Source organism: Canis aureus, chromosome 33 (genome assembly GCF_053574225.1).
Source record: "Canis aureus isolate CA01 chromosome 33, VMU_Caureus_v.1.0, whole genome shotgun sequence".
NCBI classification, from domain to species: Eukaryota; Metazoa; Chordata; class Mammalia; order Carnivora; family Canidae; genus Canis; species Canis aureus.
This window is the reverse complement of record NC_135643.1, coordinates 22,770,031-22,788,517: the sequence shown is the minus strand read 5'-3', so window position 1 is coordinate 22,788,517 and position 18,487 is coordinate 22,770,031. Positions and strand designations below refer to the sequence as shown.

The following is an 18,487-nucleotide window of genomic DNA, read 5'->3' as shown; positions in this document are numbered from 1 at the left end:
TCCAGGTATCTCCCATCTGCTTTCATTTCCCTCAACTCTAGTTTTCATAACCACACCATCAGACTGATGCAGCACAGATAGGGACACATAAGACATATGCAGTTAATGACACTCGAGATCATTTGTCTTGTCGTGTACTTGAAGGTTACCATCAGATCGAGGTAATTCCTCACATCAACAATACACAAGGCACTCCTCAGGTGCCGTAGGGGCAGCAGTTAACAAAACCAACAGACATCTCTGGCTCAGTGGAGCTTGCATGCTAGTGGTGATAGAATTAGCACTTGTGTGTGACCATGAGCCATCAGCTGTCATCATGAGTGGAATATCCACTCTAAGTTTTTATTTTTATTTTTATTTTTATTTATTTATTTATTTATTTTTTTACCTGAAGGAATTTTTATTTTTGACATTCTCTTCCACTAGGGCTTGTTGGGACCATTCTGATTCATTCTAATTGTTCTCACTAATTTTTATTCTCAAGGGACTGGGTTAGTGCTTGTTCCTCCTATGAGTCATTCTGAGATAAATCAATTCACCAACTCCCTGATTTAGATTTGGGGAGTTAGAGATTTTGGTTAATCCCTAGTCTATTATATCCTTACTTCCAGTTTAGACAATAAATGACCCTCACTTTACGATTATATAAGGAGGGAGGGTATTCAAATAACTATTCTCTAAACAAGGAAGACTTGTCCCAAGGTTACCAGTGAACTCACTGGGAGGCAGAGAGGAGGCATGATGACTTTTAACTGCTTCACTTCCTCTGTGCTGTCTTACTTTATCTGTGTCTGAATAGGGATCCTGTTCCATTAATATTATTTTCCATTTAAGTAACTGAAAGCAACTAAACAATTTGTAATTAACCTCACATCCCTTTTGACTAGCTATTACAATAAATAAGAGAAAATTGCCCCACCTCAGTCTACTAAAATAAAAGCCTCAAGCCATATTGATCACTTAGGAGCTAGGTGATTTCTGTTGAACAGAAGGCACAGTGTGGGAGCTCTGTTGCAGAGAGGCAGAAACTACTGGAATATGGGCTCACTTTGCTTAGATGATGCCATGAGACCCAACTCAACCTGCCTTGACTATAGCATAAAAACAACCCAATAAACAGAAGGAGGTTCAACACAGCCAGATTTGTGTCCAAGAAGAATTGTTAATATCATCCCATCGTCACAGCTACTCCAAGGAAACATGTTCCGCTGTGATGTGCAGCCTGGGCTGGAATACTCTTGGATGGCAATGATCAGCACCATTTGTTATCCCTCTCATTCATATTTTCTACAGCACTCTAATAAATAAGCATCTTTCTCATTTATTGTGAAACTTGTGAGTGGGCAGAAAAATGTGCAAAAGGCTACCATAAATTATTCAATATGGTGCAAAAGCCATTTAGCAGAAATACTCTAGAATACTAAAAGGATTTTTAAAAAATGCTTCTTCGAGTACTAATTAATGACCTTCTCATTAACGTCTTTTAGATTTTGGAGTTTTTAACTAATTACTCTTTTAAAAAAAAACCTTTCTCGCTCCATTGAAAGGCCTCTGTCCCTTTTCATAGCTTATTTATTAGTTTATATTAAGCTTCTACTTAAAATTCCAGTGGTAATTACATCCTCAACCCTGCCCTGCTGCTTATTTCTAGAACTGTGCAAGGCAAGGAGGGCCACTCTCACTACCTCTATCCAACATTGTACTGAAGGTCTTGGCCATTGTACTGAGGCAAGAAAAAAAAATTAATAGTTGTAACAGAAGAATTAACCGTGTCATGGTTGTATACATAGAATATAGCACCGGAACTAAAAAATGAATTTAGCAAGATTTCAAGATACATTGGAATACAGAAAAATCAATAGCATTTTAATATATTTTCACAAACAAACACAAAATTTAAAGATTATATTAAAAAGGAGTAAAACCAAAACATTTAGGGGTAAATTTAACACAACATATGTCAAACATCTACACTAAAATCTATGTGACATTGCTGAAGGATATGGAGAGATAGAATATGTTCATAAATGGAAAGACCCAATGTGGTTAATATGTCGCTTTTTCCCAGTTCGATGTACAGATTCAACCTAATTTCTATCAGAATCCGACAAAATCTACTATCATATCTTGACTATGCTAAAAAGAAAAACAAAGTAATACCCTCTTATTTGCTTGCCAAATTTCTAACTCAGTCTTCATTCTAAGCCTAAGGTCTAAATTCAAGTTTATTTCTGCCTAAGTTCTATTAATAAATTTATATGATCTATCTTCTCCAGGCAAAAAGATTGATTTTAGAGCTTTAGAATCTGCCTTTGGGTTTCAGCCTCCATACCTGTGCTCAGTCTGTGTCATCTGCCATAAGTGACCCCTTTTCCCAGACGGAGTGCTCACCCAATCCAACTTAATGAATCTCTAGAGGTCCAGCTTCCACTTCATCCCTTCCAATGCTTTCCTGCACACACATGCTGGACAAGAAGTCTTTTCCACAGAAGAATTCTTTGGTAAGCAACAATCAGGTTATTTAAATAGTATCATCTATGAACTAGTCCCATTTTATTTTTAATTTGAAACAGTTTCTCTAGCTAGATGGAATACTCCTTGAGTTAACAGACTGAATTTTCATGCAAATTTTGATTTAAATCTCAACTCTTATCATCTATGAATTTTATAACTTCACGTAACCTTTTAACTTCTGAATTTTTGCAAACTTTAATTTCCTCTTCTCTAAAATGGGGGTAACAATACTGTCCATCAATCGATTATCAATTCTAGACTCCTCCATTCAATATTTAGCAAATATGTTACTGCCATACATAGTGCTAGTTGTTGTGTATAAAGGAGAAAACAGAATGGAAACGGCCCCTGCCCTTGTGGAGCTTTCAGAAAGACAAATAAAATAAAACTTAAAAGAGCACTCAACACATTTTAGTACCTTCCGTCCCTAGAAGTAATAAGAATAAAAGCAAAATATGCCACTTATGTAAAACACTATTATAAATGTTTTACCTTTGTCAACCAATCTGCAAGGAAGTTATGATTATCAATTCCATTTTTTTAGATTAGGAAACAGAGGCCAAAAATGTTTAGTGTTTCACCCAAGATCATATACTCATAGATGATGGTGCCAAGAGTAAGCCCAGAAATAGGACTCCATAGCTCATGAATCTAACTACCGAGCTCTTCTCCTTTCTAGTCACAGAAAATCTCTCAATGTCATTGTCACACAGGATGCTTATTGTTTATGGCTAGTTTCTGTTATAAATTAGTGCACTTCTATCTAATAAAAATGTAATAATATAAGCCACCTATGTAATTTAGCATTGTGAGCTCAGACATAGTTTAAAATTTTCTAGTAGTCATGTTAAAAAAAGTAAAAAGAGGGGCGCCTGGGTGGCTCAGTCAGCTAAGCATCTGACTCGTGATTTCAGTTTAGGTTGTACGTTCAGGATCTTAAGATCAAGCCCCATGCTAGGCTTGTGCTGAGCATGGAGCTGGCTTAAGATTCTCTCTCTCTAAAAAAAAAAAAAAAAGAAAGAAAAGAAAAAGGAAAAATAAACAGGTAGATTACTAATAAATTATTAACAATGCATTTTACTTAACACAATATAGCCGATATATTCTCATTTCAACATGCAATTAATATATAAATTATTAACATGATATTTTGCTTTCTCGTCCTTAAAATTTTTTGACTAGGTCTTCAAAATCCTGTGTATATTTTACAGTTACAATGCCTCTCAATCCTGACTAGCCATACTTTAAGCACTTGATAGCCATGTGTGGCTGGTGGCTACTATACTGGACAGAGTAGAATTAATATTATTGTTGATTAATAAGCTTACCGGTCAAGGAAGCATAATTCTTATTAAACTGGAGCCATAGGGTTCAATCTTGGAGCATAGCTATGATTAAAGAAATATAGTCCTGGAAATTGAAATGAATTTTAAAACTTTCCAACTTCTTGCTAGTATTTCATGGAGTCCGTGCAGGGTGTCTAAATACATAGGTTATAGCACCTATGTATTCTTTTTCATCATCTTGTTACTTCCATTATATGCTGCAGCATTCACAATACCTCCCTTCAAACCCTTACTTCTCAAATACTTTCCTGTCCCTCCTTACTGCATGTGGCTTTTCTCTCCTCATTTTTCCAGGATTCTTTCACCATTTGATCATATAAAAAACAATTTAGCAACTTTAGCTAATTCCTTCTCCTTTTCCTATTCACTACTTTTGTGATTCCCTCACTCCTCTGTAGCATCACAGAAGCTCAAAGACACCATCAGACCGGAACTCACCTAGGGAAGTAGGGGAAATGTGGAGAACAGGAATAGGAAAAAGCTGATTTTCCCTTAGACTGATCATTTCTGGGAGTGGAAGCTTATTCACCTAGCAGCCAATAGCTCCTGTTCCATGGTTTCTTCTCTTTTGCCCCACTAAAGTGCAGATGAAGTTAGAGTGAAGTTGAGAGGCACAATTGCCATCAGGAAAGGAGGACTCATGTTCTTCATTCCTGATACATTGAAAGAATAAAGAACAGTGCAGCCCTTTGGAGATGGCCAAACTTCAGCCTGGGCAATGGGCAAATGTGACTTGTTATTGTGCCTCTGATAGAAAATGCCTCAGGGTTTTCCCCATTATCTAATATACACTGAGGACGGAGGGCAGAGTTTTGTAGAAGAATCAAAATACAGTCCCTCACTCCTCTTTTTTCATTATTAAGCAGTCATTAAGTATCTATTTTTCATGATCCTTAAAAAAAATCACACTCTTATCGAAGTGAGGCTCCTGGCTAAATTTCTGATGACATATACTGAAGTAGAAGAGCATGTGTGTGATGCTTACGTGATTATTCCCTGAATATTTAGTTACCCACTTGCATGCTATGGTCCCTAAAGGAGGCCGGCTTCTGTTTTCCTCTTCCACTTTTCTTTCTCTCTTCCTGTCTCTCTGGCAAATGTACTTACCTTCCAAACTCAACCTAGGAAACTTCTAGGTAAAGTTTTTGGATCCCAAGTCCTAAGCCAGAATTGAGACCTCCCGCCTCTGTGCTCTGACTATACTGACTGTACTGCAGCAACAAGTGTTAACACCACTGTAGCTCATGTTATTTTCATGGTTTTCTGTGTCTAGTTCCTTTTTCTAACTCTGGCACCTGCTGCAGTATGTGACACACTGTAAACCCGAGATGCAAGTTCATGAATGAATACACGGATCTCTCCCTTTATACCCCGATACCTTTATCTCTGATCAGTTGGTCAAACTTTCAGAAGTCAGCACTGCTGAACAATTCTTTAGTCTCTATTCCCCCTGGTTCTTCCTAGTATCTAAGAGTAAGGATGTGGTCCTGACAGAGATGGATAGGGATTTAGATTTTAATTATTAAAAATATTCAGAAGTTTGAAAGTTTGGATTCTAGAATGTTTTCACTAAATACAGAAAATCACAACTTTTGGAAAAAAGAAAAAAAAATCGTATTTTCCTTTTATATCTAAGAAAGCAAGTATCAAAAGAGAGGAGGGGTAACATTCTCTACTTTAAGCATTACACAACCTGTAGAGCTGGAGACGGGCATCTTGATGCCGAAATAATCAATGTACTGTAGACGCTATGCTTGTTTTCTCTTCAGAGGGAATTTAATGTCTGAGAGAAGAAAAAGTCTTCTGAAATGTGTGAAAGACTTAGGATGGGCATGACAGAGTTTAACAAAGAATAAGAGAAAATTATTTTTGTGGCAATTGATAAAAGAGAAAGTTATACTATTCGAGAAACTTTCCTTTATATATATTTGCGTGAATTCTCCCTCAATAGTTGTGGAAGCATTATTGTCCATGAGGTTCTAATAACATATGATGAAAAACAAGCATATTGCAAGGAGCTGTCCCCAGAGGCTTGAGTAGGTGACCTAATGGCAACTATCAGTTTCCTTCTCCTGGTTCTCTCCCATGAAAATAAATCAGCTTTGTTCTTGGAAGATGTTCAAGATGGATATTAGTGTCAAAGTTGATTTCAACTTTTCTACTTTATAAATGCTTCCAGAAGGATGCATAGGCACAGATAGGCCTTGGTGAAAGGCTCCCAGAGAGTGTTTATAGTGATGCAGTGAAGCATATGATAAAGCCCCTCATTTGCAAGTATAACAGTTATTTTCCTCTACTGCCGGTAACAACCTGCGTCTCCTGATAAGGTTCCTGTATCAAGTAATCGTCCTCATCTATAATTTTTGTGACTCCCTAAAATGAATTGCTGACATTTTGTCCTTGATCTATCAGAAAAGAACAAATTGACAGCATCACTGTTGGTTTACATGTTGCATATTTTCTCAGAGCCATCACTCAATTTGTGTAAGGTCACTAAGCCCGTCAACAAAGAGAGGTTCCATTTCACAGCAGATTTTGTAGCAGAAATTTTTCCGTGTTAAGTTTATTTCATCTTTGGAGTTTCTGAAAATATAGATGGAGGCATCGAATATTGGGAAGATGTGATTGATACAGAATGAGACTGTACCTTGTTAGAATAGTAGACTAGCCTGGAGCAGTAAAGTGAGGAAGTGCATGAGTGCAGAGGCTGTCTCATCTGACGTTCTGGTAACAGCAAAAATTTGTTTCTGCAGAAATAGTTAATCTTGAACAGAACGGAAAAGGCACTCAGGATAAATTATACCTGAGTATTAGGCTGTCATAAAATGTACACTTGTTACCCAGATGCCAGCTAACTTAATCTTAACCCTGCCCCTTAATATCCACGTAAGGGTGTTTGGAACCTCCATTTCACAGATTGCGGAAAATTCATTCCCATGGTTTCTTTGAGTTGTTTTTGTGGTTTTTCTGGCTCTGGCCCTGAGCTTTTTCACCCACTGAAGCAGTTCAGTTGTAGGAACAGTTTTCTCTACTATTCCAGTTGTCCTTCTATCAAACAGTGTCAACCTTAAAGCCAAAAACAAAACAAAACAAAACAAAACAAAAACAAAAAACAAAACACAAAACCAAACCCTATTTCTTTAGATCCCACAAAATGTGACTCAGGCAACATTTGCACATATGAAAGACTTTACTGGAGGGGCAAAAAGAGAAATTTACTGTGAGAAAGTGAACTGAGAACTCATTGCTTGGCACTTCTCTTCCTAAAAATGTGTCTATTGGCCCACCTCGGTGGGCCCTTCTTTCCTCTCTAGTTTCTAATCTCTTTGTTTTTCTCTAACTTTTTCTGCACCCCAAAATTCCATGAGCATATTTTAACAATCAGTATGGTGATAGAAGCCAACAAGTGAAAACTCTGGACATTGACAAAATATTTATTTATTTCTGTACCTAGAGAATACAAGGCACTTAAATATTTAGTGAATGGAACACATGAGAGATATCTGATGGGAACTCTAACCGGTAGAGGAATGGTAATTGAATTTTAGTACCTCTTTCCATAAGATGGAATATTATTTAGCTGTTAAAAACCCATATATAGGGCAGCGCCGATGGCTCAGCACTTTAGTGCCGCCTTCAGCCCGGGGTGTGATCCTGGACACCCGGGATCGAGTCCCACGTTGCGCCCCCTGCGTGGAGACTGCTTCTCCCTCTGTGTGTCTCTGCCATTCTCTCTCTCTCTCTCTGTCTCTCTGTCTCTATGAATAAATAAATAAAATCTTTAAAGAAAAAAAACAAGATATAGGGAAAACATTGGTGGAAATATGAACTAGTAGAGAAATTCTGAAGAGAAATCTATCAGTGTATAATTAACTTAGGTATTCATTTAACCTATTACTCAGCAAATTCATGCCTATGAATACCACAAATTTTCAAGGAACAGAGGAGTGAATATAGATTGGAAGCAATATAGGGGCCCATCTGTAGAGGAATAAAATATATATGCTTTGAAATAAATGGCACTTCTACAGATTCATGCACTAATGGTAATAGAGCTCAGGGGAGAAATAGGATTGAGACAGTCCACTCCAAAGCTTAGCAATTGTATTAAAAAGAACTCTAACATAGATAACAATACTCCCAATAAAAATACTGGCACCTCTTTAAAAAGACATATTAAATTTCTAACACGTTTTTAAAAATACTATTGTAAAATATAGATTCTTATCTTGAAATAAGAAAAGTGGTTTAAGAAGTATGAAGAAGGGGAGAAGCTAAGTTAAGTAATCAAGGACAAAAAGACATCTTCACAAATTGTAAATAGACATTTCAGGTTTTGAACATAATGTAGAAACACCAAAGAAACAGTCCTCTCTTTGTCTTGTGTTTGCTTCTTTTCTGCAAAGGTGAAGCAGAATCACACAAAAAGCACTTTCAAGACAGTGCTTGTTACCAATGGGTCAAAAGGAAAAATGTGTAAATGAAGATGATGAACAATAATGTATTCCTGTATAGCTTGCTACATTCAACTACATTAGTATACTTTGTGTTTGTTGTTATTTACTGATGCAATATATAAACACGTGTTCACCTACTGTATATATATAATATAATATGTATATATATATATATATACACATTTATACTACTTATAATAAATTTGACATGCATCCTTGGAAATGTATATAATTTTATACAAAATATAATTTTGGCTTCCAGGTACTTTTGTATACCTATTTGTAGGTGTATATATTATATTAAATTATATTTATTATATTATGTAATTTAATATATATTATATATTGACTTAAATATATAACATATAATGTAATACATAATTTTATATAATATAGTATAATATTTATATACCTACAAATGGGTATATAAATATTCCTATAAACCAACATTAGATGTTTTATAGAGACACATACATAATCTAAAGATATATGTCAAATTTATTATAAGTAGTATATATGTAAGAGGAGTGGACAGGGCCAGGGATTGAGAGTGAAGTTAAAATATAAGAAACAAAAGTGGATTTTGCATTCATCAATGATAGCTGAGTGCTTTAAATGAAGGTGTATTACTACAACTCTACCTTTGTGGTAAAAAATCAACCAAACACTACCCCCCAATAGATCCTGTGTATCTATATTTATTGATATGGAAATGTTAACACAGATACTGGTGAGTGAAAAAAGTTACAAAGGAAGATCAAAACTTATTTGAAGACCTCTGAAATATCTGGAAGCACATTCTTAAAATGTTAATTGTGGTGTTCTTTCAATGTGATCTTTCAAGTGTTTTTTTTTTTTTTTTCTTTTCTGCATTTGTAAAATATTTTAAAAGGACTATGTAACCTTCTAAAATCAAGCCAAGGGCAGCCTGGATGGCTCAGCGGTTTAGCATGGCCTTCAGCCCAGGGCGTGATCCTGGAGACCCGGGATTGAGTCCCATGTGGGGCTGCTTGGAGCCTGCTTTTCCCTCTGCCTGTGTCTCTGCCTCTCTCTCTCTCTCTGTGTATCTCATGAATAAATAAATAAAATCTTAAATAAAATAAAATAAAATGAAACCAGAAAAAGTAATTTTCATGTCTTAAGTAGTCAAGAAAAAATGTTAAATATCCTATAAGAAGATGCTGCAAGTCAGCTGTTTTTGTTTGCATAAAATATATTAGAAAACAATAGGAAAACATCAGTGTGAGAAAAATCAGTTATCCTTGCACCAAAAAAAAAACGAGAAAGACTTAACTACTCTAATAAAGATGAAAGAGTGTTTCCTTTTAGAAAATATTAATAATATACCATAATCCATGAGGGGATATTACATGGTAATGCATTTTTCTATCTTTATAACTTTCTTAAGAAAGATTTCTTGAAAAATTTTACAATATGATTTATGATTATTTATAAAATTGCTATACAGAGACCCATTAACACAGGGCAGATACCTCACTGGAACACTAAACACTAACTAAATAATTAGCTACTCCAGTAAGAGTCACTCCTAGAAAGTCAGATTTAAAATTAAAATTACTTTCATCCCTGACAGTGTGGAAGACTATTTGCATGCCCACAGCTGCACCGTCTCAGAACAGATCAGAGAAAGAACCTGCAGTCTTCAGGTCCTTGACTAAACATAGGGCAAATCCTGTAAAATCTCTGAGCTATGACATCAGCCTCCAAGCCACAGATACATATTCAATAGTAAAGGGTAAAAGTATAACTGTTTAAGAGGGCTTAAGTACAACCTGTGATCAATAGGTGGCTTAAACTGACCCACTGTGATCCCTAGGTAGCCATAGTAAAAGGTTAAAATAATGGGGAAAAAAAATCCAAGCAAGGACATTAAATAGCGTTCACTGTGGGCAAAAAAGACTTCTCAGAATCAGTTGAGCCAAGTCATTAAACAAATAAACAAACCATCAAGCCAGCAGTAATACTGCCCAAGTTGAGAAGAATCAGTGCCTAGATTTGCTACAATATATTTTCTAAAATATATACACTTTTTGATAAAAATTTTATGAGACAGGCAAAACAACCTTAGGAAAGTATGGCCCATGTACAAGAAAAATAAAATAATAAAGCAATAGAAAATGCATTTTAGGGACCTAGATGTTCACCTTAGCAGCCAAAGACTTTAAAGCATCTATTATAATTATGTCCAAAGAACCAAAGAAACCACGCTTAAAGAATTAAAGGAAGATTTAATTATGGTGTTTCACCAAATAGAAAATACTAATAAAGAGGTAAAATTTATCAAAAAGAACCAAATGAAATTTCTGAAGTTGAAAACTACAATAGCTCCTAGAAGGCCTCAAAAATAAATTCGAACTGATAGCATTAAAATTCAGTGACCTTGAAGACAGATCAATAGAGATCACACAATCTGAAAAACAGGAAAAAAAATAGAGAATGAAAAAAAAATTAACTCAAATTGAGAGACATATGGGACACTATTAAGTGTACCAACATATGTACAATTGGAGTTTCAGAAGGAGAGAAGGGGACAAAAAAAATTTTTAAATTATACCAATAACTAACCAAATTTTGTGGCAAATATTAACCTGTACATCCCAGAAGCTCAACAAGTGCCAAATAGAATAAACTCAAAGAAATCCACAGTCAGATATATCCTAGTAAAAATACTGAAGGCCAAAAATAAAGAGAAAATCTTGAAAATAGTAAGAGAAAAATGACTCATCACATAAAGGAAACCCCAGTAAGATTAATAGCTGCCTTCTCATCAGAAACAATGAAGGCCAGACAGCAGTAGTATGACATATTCAAAGTGCTGAATGTAAACTGTCAACCAAGAATCTTTTATTCAGCAAAACTATCTTTCAAAAAAGGTGACAAAATAGACATTATCAGATAAACAAAAATGGAGAGAATTTGTTGCCAGCAGACCTACCTTAAGAAATACTAAAGGAAATGTTTCAGACAGAAAGATAGTGATACCAGAGAGTAATTCCAATTTATATGAAAACACAAAGAGAACCAGCAAATGTCATTAGATGTATACATACAAAAAGCAGTATAATTTTATATTTCTTCTTGTTTCTCTTACTTGAGAAGGATTAATTGCTGTGAGAATTGCCTTCTTGCTATAAACAACTAGAATAATCAACAAAAGTTATAAAACACAAGTTTTCAGTCGATGGATGACAGGCTGCCCAGATCATGATTCAGAAGGGAGACGAAGTCAAGTAGGTGATTTCTGTGATTACACAAGCTTACTTCCTGGAGCCAGCATCCAGCCCAGAAGCAAAGAGGGAGATGTGAAATAGAGACTAGAGGTCTCAATGAATTGAAGAAACAGAGATTAGTGTTTGTAGAAACCAGAATGGACAGAGTTTGTGGGGAAGAGTATCAAAAAGGAGGGAGCTGCTAACAGAGAGAGTTCCCAGCATCTACAGAGGAGTCCCATTGAGGCTTTATACTGATCTGAATACATGTAGGGTAAAAGTCCCCTAGGCCTAAGGGAAAGCACACCTGAAAGCAGTAAGAGCAGTAAGTAGAATAATCTTTTTTGTATTTGTTTTTGTTTTTTAAGTAGGCTCTGTGCCCAGAGTGGAGCCCACCTTGGGTCTTGAATTCACGACCCTGAGATCAAGATCTAAGCTGAGATGAAGACTTGGATGGTTAACCAATTGAGCCACCCAGGTGCTCCAGTAAGTAGAACAATCTTGAGTTTACACTGGGGGTAGTTTGTGTTCCCACCAACAAGAATAGAGAGACCTCGTAATACATAATAAATTATATATCATCCACAAAAGGGTCACATTTTTATTGATGAGTCTAAATTATGCCCAGAATAAAAGGCTCTCCTGGATTCATTGGAACAAAGCTTATAAAATAAGTCTGAAAATGATCTAACTGATTCTCAGGCAAAATACCATTTGCCAGAACAAAATCCAATACTCTCTAAAGATTGGAGGTGGGAATGCCTGACAAAACCCAGTACTCAACAATATAAGATTCACAATGTCTGGAACCCAAGAAAAAACTACCAGCCATGTGAAGAAGGAGGGAAGTATAACCTATCACCAGAAGAAAAATATACCAATAAGCTAGAACACAAACGGCAGAAGTGATATCAGAGCAGACAAAGATCTTAAAAGAACTGGTATAAATCATATAAATACAATCAAGGATATAAACAAAACAAAATAAAACAAAACATAAACCACCCATGAAGATAGTATGTAGCTGGTCCTCAAACACTCTGTGAGAAAGATGGTAACTGGAAGCAAGTTTGCACAGGCTGGGATTTGACTTGTCGGCCCTACAAAGTACAGGGCTTTGAGTCCATGTTCTTGAGTTTTGTTAATTCTAACTTACTTATTTACTTTTTTTTTTTTTTAAACTGGGAAAAATATTTCACTTCCCTCCATCTCCCAACATTTGGAGAAGGTTTTTACAAAAGAAGAGCTTGGATCAGGATGCTCTGAAATCTGTTTTTGAGGAGGAAATTCTCCCTAATCATGAATGGCTAACCAATTTGGCATCCCACGTAATCTCTTTCATTTATTTTTTTCCCCATACATCACCGACCCTCAGCTACCGGGTACTGTTCGAACCCTGAATTGCTTATGGGGGCGTTGAACAATTTCTTCCCTAACCTCACATTACAGTTGAATTTTGCATAATATATAATTTTTAGTGAAAGCTTTTCATAAAACTGAACACTCTACAGGTATCCCGCCTACACAGCCATCTAATTTCATACCCCTGATGGATTTCCCTACAATGTTGCTAGGAGACCAAGACATTTTTTTCTTAAACAAAGGATACAGAAGGCATCAACCATGTGGATTTCTGCTCCCCCAAGTCCATTCGCTTGTTGCAAATGTGGCTTCCTTAAAATGTGTGTTTTTTTTTATGGCAATACAAGTAACACTGGCTAATTTGCTGAGCACACTGACATAGGGGTGCTTTAGTGTTCTGAGCAATATCACCATCTTGCTCTTTTTCCTACTCCATGAACACAGAAGTAGAGAAGGATATGGAGTTTTATCTCTTCATGGGAAAAAGACTTGCATTTTGCTGCTGTTCTACTCTATTTTAGAATTGAAGGTAAGAGGGAAAAAGGAGAACCTAAGAGTCAGGGATTGTTGAGAAATAGATTTCTCTCAACATTTTCTGAAATTCATCCTTGGTTTCCTCATTTTAGTATCCTTTTTCAGTACATTATGTCAGCCATGGTAGGCCAAGTTTCTCTACTGACATTGTAGTTTAACTTTAAAGTGGCAATCTAATTAGTAGAAGTCATAATAACAGATTTTAAGTGTTAAAAATAATAGTAGTTTTTAGTGATAGGTTTTATTTATCATCCAGTGAAACTGTGGGGAAGGTCAGTGAGGTACCAGTGCAGAAATCCTTCTGTAGTCAGGTACAGAAAGAAGCTGCCTAGGGCACCTGGTTGGCTCAGTCAGTTAAGTGGCAGACTCTTGATTTCTGCTCAGGTCAGGATTTCAGGGTCTTGAGATGGAGCTCTGCGCCCAGTATGGAGCCTGCCTGGGATGCTGTCTCTCCTGCCCCTACCGTCCCCCCCAAAACTTGTGTGCAGCATGTGCGTTTTTTTTTTGCATGTGCATTTTCTATCTCTCTAAAAGAAAAAGAAAGAAAGAAGAAAGAAAGAGAAAGAAAGAAAGAAAGAAAGAAAGAAAGAAAGAAAGAAAGAGAAAGAAAGAAAGAAGAAAGAAAGAAAGAGAAAGAAAGAAAGAAAGAAAGAAAGAAAGAAAGAAAGAAGAAAGAAAGAAAGAAAGAAAGAAAGAAAGAAAGAAAGAAAGAAAGAAAAAGAAAGAAAGAAAGAAAGAAAGAAGAAAGAAAGAAAAAGAAAGAAAGAAAGAAAGAAAGAAAGAAAGAAAGAAAGAAAGAAAGAAAGAAAGAAAGAGAAAGAAAAAAAGAAAGAAAGAAAAGAGCTACCTCCATGGCTATAAACCTGAAAGAACTAAGAACCTGAAGTCCAGGATTGAACAGCCCATGTTCCAGAAGTACTTGATCCAGAAAAAGTGACTGACTATTCCTGAGGCACCCAGTTTTTTACCTTTTAACATTGATCTTTTTGATCATGTTCCCTCTCTACTCAGCAGTCCCCTTTGCCTAGAACACTTTCCACTTGTTTAATTTCCATTGGAACTTTACATCTCAACTCATTTGTCCTTTTTCAAGGAAGCTTTCTGCGACCCTTTCTGCTTCATCCCAGGTGAGGCACTTACCATAAACTGTCACTGTAGGGCAGCCCCGGTGGCCCAGGGGATTAACGCCACTTTCAGCCCAGGACATGATCCTGGAGACCTGGGATGGAGTCCCACATCGGGCTCCCCGCATGGAGCCTGTTTTTCCCTCTGCCTGTGTCTCTGCCTCTCTCTCTCTCTCTCTCTCTGTTTCTAATAAACAAACAAACAAGTAATCGATCTTTTAAAAAAAAAAATCACTGTAGCTAGTATTTTTTTTAAAAAAACTTACAACTGGAGGTGTGATTATTAGATGAACTCAGTCTTCTCACCCTCTTACTTTTTTTTTTTTTTTAATGATTTTATTTATTTATTCATGAGAGACACACACAGAGAGAGAAGCAGGCTCCATTCAGGGAGCCCAGTGTGGGACTCGATCCTGGGCGCCAGGATCAGGCCCCAGGCTGAAGGCGGCACTAAACCCCTAAGCCCCCCGGGCTGCCCTCTCCCTCCTACTTTGAAGGCAGAGGCCATGTCTAGACTTGTTCACTACAAGAGTCACAGCAGCTGCCATGAATTGAGAGTTTATAAATTGTCAACGCCTATTTGTTGAATAAATAACTGAGCAAAGGGCAGCCCAGGTGGCTCAGCGGTTTAGCGCCTGCCTTCATCCCAGGGCGTGACCCTGAGACCCCGGATCGAGTCCCACGTCGGGCTCCCTGCATGGAGCCTGCTTCTCCCTCCGCCTATGCCTCTGCCTCTCTCTCTGTCTCCTCTCTGTGTATTCTCATGAATAAATAATAAAATTAAAAAAAAAAGATAGGTACTATTTTCAACCCCTTAAAAAACAAAAAACAAAACAAAACAAAAAAAACTGAGCACATAATAATGGATTCTCCACCAATCTAACTCGCTGGTTCTCCTACCTTTCCTGACCTGCCCTCCAAACTTTCCATCCACTGTTTTAAGTAACTTCTAGGATTTTAGTTTTGGTTTCATTTCTTCCTCCCATATTCCTAAATCCTTAGTAATCACCTTCTTCTAAAACTCATCTAATCTTGATGATCTCCAAATTCAACACTTTAGGCTTCACTTTTCATTCTAACTCATCTTTGGTTCTGTGTTGTATTTAAGATATGGCCACTTAAAGGTTCAGCTGTCATTTCAATTTCCCCTTAGGTGAAAGATAAAAGAGCAGAGCCTTTGTTTTTAGAAGTTATAAATATTTCATGATATGCAACTTGGGCAAAATTACTTTACCTCTCTAAATCTCCATTTATTTACATATAAAATTGAAATATTAATACTAGTCTCGCAATATTATTTTAAGTATTGAGTGTAATACACACCCATGTGTGTTTGCATATACGTGTGTGATTCCTACATTCCTTAGTATCATTGCTTAAGACAATGGACAGTCATTAATAAGCTATTATTACTTTACATACTTATTGGAATAATCATCTTCCCAACATTTTACCCTTCCTCATGTTACTTATATTTAAAACATTAAAACCCCATTTTTCTTAATACACTTAGGCTCAATATCTTAGAACCATTTTTTACACCACCAAATCAGAAATCAAATCCTATTATGTACATCTTCCTTCAAAATGTGTCTCTTATTCAATGGACTGAATTCAAAATATTGTTCTCATTTTCACTGTCCTGACCCTGGCCCTCACACTTGACTGTGAACCATTTAGCTGGACTCCTCATCAATTACTCTGCTCCAGTCTCTTAAGCTGTGGTTTTACTCACAGGTTCTCAAGGAAAAGCCAAATAGCAACCCTGGTGGAATTAAGTCCAGATTTCTCTTCCCACTTTCTTCTGTCTTACTATCCAACCTAACCTCCTCTTGGATCCCTTGAACCTAGATCCAATTCATCCTTTTTCCTCTCTGGACTCCACATATTTCATACTTCATGATGGTTCCAACTGTCTGCTTATTATCATGCCATTCCTCCTGTCTTGAACAACTATGTAGTCCTTTCCCACCAATCTCTCTTCCCAAAGCTCACACCCAGGCACTTAACCAAATTTCTGTAGCCTCCTCCATCTACAACTCTATGATGATATAATAATTATTTGTGTGGGGATGCCTGAGTGGCTCAGCAGTTGAGCATCTGCCTTCGGCTCAGGGCATGATCCTGGAGTCCTACAATGAGATACCACCTCACACCAGTGAGAATGGGGAAAATTAACAAGGCAGGAAACAACAAATGTTGGAGAGGATGTGGAGAAAAGGGAACCCTCTTACACAGTTGGTGGGAATGTGAACTGGTGCAGCCACTCTGGAAAACTGTGTGGAGGTTCCTCAAAGAGTTAAAAATAGACCTGCCCTACGACCCAGCAATTGCACTGTTGAGGATTTACCCCAATGATTCAGATGCAATGAAACGCCGGGACATCTGCACCCTGATGTTTCTAGCAGCAATGTCAACAATAGCCAATCTGTGGAAGGAGCCTTGGTGTCCATCGAAAGATGAATGGATAAAGAAGATGTGGTCTATGTATACAATGGAATATTACTCAGCCATTAGAAATGACAAATACCCACCATTTGCTTCGACGTGGATGGAACTGGAGGGTATTATGCTGAGTGAAGTAAGTCAATCGGAGAAGGACAAACAGTGTATATTCTCATTCATTGGGGGAATATAAATAATAGTGAAAGGGAATATAAGGGAAGGGAGAAGAAATGTGTGGGAAATATCAGAAAGGGAGACAGAGCATAAAGACTCCTAACTCTGGGAAACGAACTAAGGGTGGTGGAAGGGCAGGAGGGCGGGGGGTGGGGGTGAGTGGGTGACGGGCACTGAGGGGGATACTTGACGGGATGAGCACTGGGTGTTATTCTGTATGTTGGTAAATTGAACACCAATAAAAATTATTTTATTTAAAAAAATAAAGATCCTGGAGTCCTGGGATCGAGTCCCGCATCGGGCTCCATGCAGGGAGCCTGCTTCTCTCTCTGCCTGTCTCTGCCTCTCTTTCGGTGTCTCTCATGAATAAATAAATAAAATATTTTTAAAAATAATAATTATTATTTGTGTGTTACTTTGACCCTGTTTGTTTCATGCCTGACTTTATTCTAGGTTCTTTGAATACAGTGGCTGTGTCTTCTGTTTTCCCCAGCCTTTGCTGGGTCTTAAATGGGCTGGTGAAGAAAATATTAGAGGTGTTAATCAACTTCAGATCCATATTTGTTCCTGCAAGAAGAATTTTTATAATGTACAATGGAGTTAGTAACATTCATACTAGGATATATCTAGCATCAGGTCCCAACTTTGCCACGAGTTTGGGTAACCTCAACCAACTCATTTAAATTTTCTGTCTTTGGTTCTTCATCTATAAAAAAGAGATTGATAAAATAAGTACCTCCTTCTCAGAGTTGAGATGAAGATTGAATGAATTAATCTAAATAAAGCCTTAAGAACAGTACTGGCACATAATAATGAATGTCAATTGCTTTTATTACTTCTAATTTTAATGAAGGAAGAGTCCCTGATCTCCTACAGATGCAACCCAATACCATCAAACATAATAGTATCTCTGATTATGTTATAGGATAACGACATAGTCATTCTTACTGACTTTTTTGTGTGTTTGAAATTTGAGGCTTCTCAAAACCAGCAAACATAAGTAAATAAACAGTCTCTTTCTATAAAGTAATTGATCATAATATCCTATCATGTCTCTCTATTCTCCTATGTGGATATTTGTTCAAAGAAGCAGGAATAAATGAGACTTCTGTTACTCACTTATTTTTAGAAATACCCCCACGCCTTCTGCAATGGATCATTTGTCCTTCATATCTCTCCCATTTCCTGCAAAAACAAATGTATAGCTCAGAAAACAAATTAACCAAGCAAATCCAATTCTTCTTGGACTATAAAATAAAAATAAATTAAAACCTTAATACTGAGCAGTGGTATGGATCATC

The 18,487-nt window shown here is 36.8% G+C and overlaps 1 protein-coding gene across 2 annotated transcripts in view; it reads right to left on the bottom strand.

Moving 5' to 3' along the window:
• Positions 1–18,487, bottom strand: part of LOC144303751 (uncharacterized) — a 54,801-nt gene that overhangs the window by 27,551 nt on the left and 8,763 nt on the right. The window contains exons 2-3 of one of the 2 annotated variants that reach the window (XR_013370724.1): positions 18,306–18,371; positions 7,308–7,618 (exon numbers count right to left, since the gene is read on the bottom strand). Coding sequence is in view for 1 of the 2 variants with exons in the window: in XM_077882130.1 (XP_077738256.1) it covers positions 18,306–18,371 (66 nt within the window). In the remaining variant the exon portion in view is untranslated. Of the gene's footprint in view, positions 1–7,307; positions 7,619–18,305; positions 18,372–18,487 lie in introns of those variants that run through there. The other variant, XM_077882130.1, reaches the window with a different exon arrangement.